The following is a 5,871-nucleotide window of genomic DNA, read 5'->3' on the forward strand; positions in this document are numbered from 1 at the left end:
CAAAATTTCAAACAACAAAAGAATGCTTAGCCTTTCAGCAGATTTGTCCCCTAATTTAAAACTGAAGCGCAAGTTAAACGTCAGACTTGAAACACAAGAACCAACATCTGAACTGAATCCTATTTTGAGCGAAATGTGCCAGTATGAATATCTCCCTGATGCCAAAAAAGACTTTCTGATTCTTGATTGGTGGAAATTGTATTCAAATACATTGCCAGAACTCTCTTCATTAGTTAGACAAATTTTAGCTATTCCAGCAAGTTCAACTAAATCAGAGAAAGTTTTTAGCTCAGGTGGAAATGTCGTCCGATCATCCATACACAACTTACACCCAGAAAAAGTAGAACAAATCATCTTAGTCAGAGAAAACATTGTCTTGTTGGAAAAGCTTGGCAAAAAAATTCTGAATTAATATTTGAAGTTGTTTACATTTGACAAATGCCATTTGTGTCTATTTGTCAAAACCATGTTTACATTTTGTTTTTTTTTACTTGGATTTTAATAAATTTGTTTTCAAAAATTGTTAAATTTCTCGTCTCGTCTCGTTCTCGGTCTCACGAGAAGTACTAACTTCTCGTCTCGGTCTCGTCTCGGTTTGAAAAAACCTAGTCTTGCTCATGGTTACTTAAAACAAACGACAGCATGGTACAACTTTCGCAATCCTTTACTGCAAAAGTAATATGTTGATCTAAATTTTTTTTAAAGTTACACAAGTGGTCATGGTTACTTAAAAAAAACATTTAAAAAATGATCCATTATAGTTAAACTATTTTATTTACAGTTATATTTTACAAAGTAACCAAGATGTAAATCAATGCCTCTGTAGTTCTATTGAAAATGCGTAATTTGGAGTCAGTTTGCATCTAGCTTTTAGTAATGCACACATATTCAATCAGTTGTTTCTAAACTTTTACAATTTTTTGGTATACTTTAAGAGACATTAACACATTTATAAAAATAATGTTAAATAATATAAAGTGTTTATGAGACCACGTTTTAAATGTGCATTCTCTGTTTGAGCTACTTATTTAAAAACTGATTTATCCTTTGTTTATCTATTTAACGCTAAGCAACAAAAATGGATTTGAAAATTGCGATATCTTGCAAAAAACAAAAAGACAATTACTTGATTCTCGACGATCTGGTCTTATTCAACTCTATAAACTAATACATTGTTTTGATATAATTAATGATATACTAATCAGTGATTTTTAAGCTGCCGTGGCGCAGTAGTTAGAGCAACAAGAAACCCAGGGTTCAAAGCGTCATCTGGACATGTTTTGGGTAATCTGTAAGGAAAAAGCTGTGAATTTCCAAGTTAAATACTCTTCTGCGGTGCTCTGTGACAAGAGCGTAAGGTCTATTTAGAGTACCTAAAACATATATAAAAAGTATCGAGAAAAAAAATTATAATCAAAAAACCTTGTTGAATTCCTTTTTTTTCCTCCCATTTTCAGTTAAAAAAATGCCATTTTCTATTTACAAAAATGAATGTAAAGAAGGACCTTTACATTCATTTTTGGCCAGGAGTACAACTCGTTATAAAGCTTTTCAAATTTTTCAGGAATGAATTCTTTTAATTTATAAGGGCGCACCATCTTCGCTTTTTTATGTGCAACCTTACCACTTAGATGAGCCAAGCTATTCATCTGTGGTACAGCATCTGCATGTTTGGCCATTAGGAAGGTATGACAGACCAAACCATTTATGGCAATTGTTATTAATTGTTATAGTAGTTGTTATTGGTAAATACCTTGATGTAGTTTTTTGTACCATAGCTATATATAAAATGTAAAAATATATAAAAAGGAGGTTACTAATTACAACTAAACTTTTTTTTTTTGGTGTGTGTGTGTGTGTGTGTGGGGGGGGGGGGGGGTTACCCATTGTTTTTGCAGAAATGCAAAGCTTTTAATAAAGCTTGATGCTCCAAGGTTTAAATTCAAGGAGTTCAACTGCATCTACTACTCCTATCATACTAAATGCTTTTGAGCAGGAGCTGCTAAGTTGTTAGGCTCCATAAGTTGATGGACATGGTAAAGACTGTTTTAAAAACACGTGAAATTATGAAGTTCATATTGCAGGAGAGGTAACTATGTTTTCTTATTGGAAAGATCTTTTCTAAAACTATTATCTTTTTGTCACTTGGTTACCATTTAAAGATCAGACATGGTTATACTCCAAACGGCCTTCTAAAACATAACTAAATATATAAAAGACCAGTACAGCCTAGAACTTTCTAACTCACTAAGCATTCTTTTAAAAGTAGACTGGTTGAAAAAAAAACAATTTTTTTAAACTGGTTGTTTAAAGCTGGGTATTTTCCCTGCTCGCTGTTCTATTACGGATACTATATAATACTATATACTATTATATAAGAGTAATAATAATAATAGTAATAACATTATTACAAATGAAAACAAAAATAATAATTTTAAACCGTGTCATTTTTTTTAAATTTATTTATTCAAATTTGTAAAAAATGTTTTGCGACAATACCGTAGCAATAACTGTATCTTGTTATAGTAATAAACAAATTTACGAATAAGTCGTAAAAACAAAATGTATCTTATTGATTGATATAACATTGCCTATGTGTCCTCATAATGATTATATATGACGAAAGAAGCTTGCTAAAGTCAATTTTTAAAAATGCATTTTTCTATACCAGACGCTCACCAAGCAACAGATGAAAATGGATCATCTTTTTGGGTGAGTTGCTTTTGTTGTCAAATATTACGAATTGAAGTAAAGATTTGTCTAAAAAAACCTAAACTACTTGTAAATTTTACTTGAAGTCACACAAAAAGTGAAAAAATGTGTATATGGTAACTATTTATTGAATGGGTAATTATTTTGTACTAATGCATAGGATATCTTAACCAGTTCTTCAATGTATAAGAGATATATAGTGATTTCACAGAGCAACAAAAAGTATTTGACGTTTGACAAAAAACACGTAGTTTTTATGAACTTTACTTTTATATCTTTTTTTTTATGTTTAAGCAAGAACCTTGAGGTTTTTTTGCATCAATTAATTCGGCTTAACCTCTTTTCCAACAATCTAAAGAACCTTCAATTCCATAAGATTTTAGCTTTCTTATCAGTTTTACATAAAAAACTTTATCAAATGCCTTGACAAAATTAAAAAAAAGAATGTCAACAGGAAGCTTACGTAATATATTTTAGGTCAAGAAATCCATTGTCTCAAGTAAGTTTGTAACACAAAATTTTTTGTTTACAGAACCATGCTGACAATCTGATATAAGATTGTGGAACAGTACATTCCGCATAACCTTGTTTTTAACAATTTTCTACATTATTTTGCTTGGCGTAGAAGTAATTGAGATTGGTCTGTAGTTATTTCGATCCAAAATAGAGAGAATATTAACCATACACTCAAATAAAACTATTTACAAAAATCACATTTGCACATGGTGTATTTTTGTGCCAATACTTGAATAAAGTTTAAGTATTTAGTATAAAGCAATATTTGCAATTATTTTTGTTTTAAATTGAATAAAAACTAATATCTTTTCTCAAAGAAACATTTATTGAATTTTTTTTGGAAGTCTTTTAAGATGCTTGGTGAAGGACCATATAAACTACTGTTTATATGGTCCTTCGCCAGTCAAGTAAGTTGTCTATCAAAAAACAAAAGACCATTCATAAAACTTTTCATACCTAATTTGCATGCCGCAAACAGAAGCTAAGTTCAAACTCACAGCCTGAAAAAATAAAGTGTTATCAAAAAAATAATAATATAAAAGTTATCAATAATATATATTATAATTTTCTTGTTTTTATTGTTATCAACAACTTATAATTGAGCAGTTGATGAGTATTAAATGTTCATTGACTTACTTATTCAATAATGGCTGTTTATATAATGTATAAACAAATCATATCAAAATTCTATGACATCAGCACAATTAGTGCAGTCTATACCAGAAGGGTACAAATGTTGGTACCTATAATTTATCAAGGTGTGAACACCATCAAGTGAAGTATAAAATTACATAGTAAGAAAATAACATGGTTTTTTTTTGATTACATAATTAAAATAAATTTTGATAAAACAGTATTAGCATTCATAAACATTTATTTAAGAAAATTTTAACTCTCTTGAAACAACATCTGTAGCAAGCTGGAATTTTTTCAAAGGATGATTAACAGCTTCAATTTCAGTTTCATCATCCTTACAGTAAGAAATAATAAAAATTATCTCTTTTCTTTTGTGTAAATGAAACTGTATAATAATTATTTGGCGCTAGTGAAGTTTCTTCATTTTTTTTTTAAAGAATTTTTTTTTTTGTTAATTCCATTCCCCAAGACCGATAAGGCCACTACAGATAAGGAGGCTACTTGTGGTTATAACCCTCTCTCAACTCTGTAACTCTAAAACATAAACCTTGACGAACAAGGCCACTGCGCAGAGAAATAAGTTGAGCGCAGTACTACCATGGACGTGGTAGGGATCGAACTTGGAACCTCTTGCTTATAAAGCGAGCACTCTACTAAGACACCACTACTGCATTTATATGTACATACCAATACTGCTACTGCATTTATATTTACATACCATCGACACCGCTACCACATTTATATTTACATACCAATTGCTATATATTTGCTTTTTTTAATTGCACAATCTAGTTTCTAATTTATTAAACAAAGTTTTTGAATTATAATCTATCAAATATAGTTTTTTTTGTTTATATTAAGTTTTAGATATTTTTAGTGAATTACTGTTTTGAAATATTCATACATCAACATGTAAAGGCATAGACTGAGATAAATCAACTGGAGACAGCCACAGTTAAATGTGTTTACATTGATAGGCATGATGCAATAAGCATAATTAAATGTATATTCATTATCTGACATCTAGAGGTTCACATACTGATGTTTATTGATAGGTGCAAATAAAATAAGTTTTGACAAGTGACACTTTTAAATTTATTCAGCAATATATTTAATAAAAACTAGACTATAATTGTTTTTTATACATTCCATTTTGAACATAAGTGAAACAAAGTGTTGTAAAAATGATAAAATTAAAAAAGATGATATTAGCGTTTCTAATATCTATATATTTTGACTTTAAATTAGGATACTTTAGATTTCCATTTATTTAAAAATCTATGTTAACCATAATCACACAAGTACTTTATCATAATCACACAAGTACTTAATCATAATCGCTCCAAAATAAAATTGAAATATTTTTTAATAATAGACAACAGGAAGCCAGAGCTATTTTTCAAAAGTAAAAAATAAACTAAAATGACAAGCTATACATCAATTAAAAATATAAAATTTCAATAAAATAAAAAAAAAAGCAGAAAGAGTAAAGAAGTATATAACTATTAGTATTACACAAAAACATAGAATAAAAGAAACTATAATTCAATACGAAAACCAATACAGCAACTTCAGATAAGTAGAGTGATAGTGCAACTTCAGATAAGTAGGGGAGAGTAGTTATTGTAATGAAAGAAATTGTAAATGAGAATGGTGGTAATTTTTTTCGAAGCAAAGATTTTTGCTTCGGAAAAATAGGCCTTTTTTGTAGGCAATTGGTTTAATTTGTAGAACAAATTTATTCTTTTAAAATTAAATTTATTAATTAACAAATTATAACAGGTTAAACTTGTGAGACTATTTAAAGTAAAATTAAAAATTTGTATCAAGGTACATGATCCATGAGGCTCCTTGATAAAACTATGAGCATCATTATAAGAGTAAATAAAAAAGAGAAAAGGCAGTATTTTACTTAAAAGACAAACAAATTAATAATCATAACCAAATTAATGCATTTAATGGTCCTAATCACATTTCATAAATCCAAATAATATAATATATTTTATA

At 28.8% G+C, this 5,871-nt stretch overlaps 1 protein-coding gene across 1 annotated transcript in view; it reads left to right on the forward strand.

Moving 5' to 3' along the window:
• The first annotated feature begins 2,507 nt into the window (after window positions 1–2,507).
• Window positions 2,508–5,871, forward strand: part of LOC100214521 (sorting nexin-17) — a 53,853-nt gene continuing 50,489 nt past the window's right edge. Inside the window, exon 1 of the mRNA XM_065796052.1 lies at window positions 2,508–2,712. Coding sequence (XP_065652124.1) covers window positions 2,653–2,712 — 60 coding nt within the window. The 5' untranslated portion in view covers window positions 2,508–2,652. The remainder of the gene's footprint in view (window positions 2,713–5,871) is intronic.

Source organism: Hydra vulgaris, chromosome 04, assembly GCF_038396675.1.
Source record: "Hydra vulgaris chromosome 04, alternate assembly HydraT2T_AEP".
NCBI lineage: Eukaryota > Metazoa > Cnidaria > Hydrozoa > Anthoathecata > Hydridae > Hydra > Hydra vulgaris.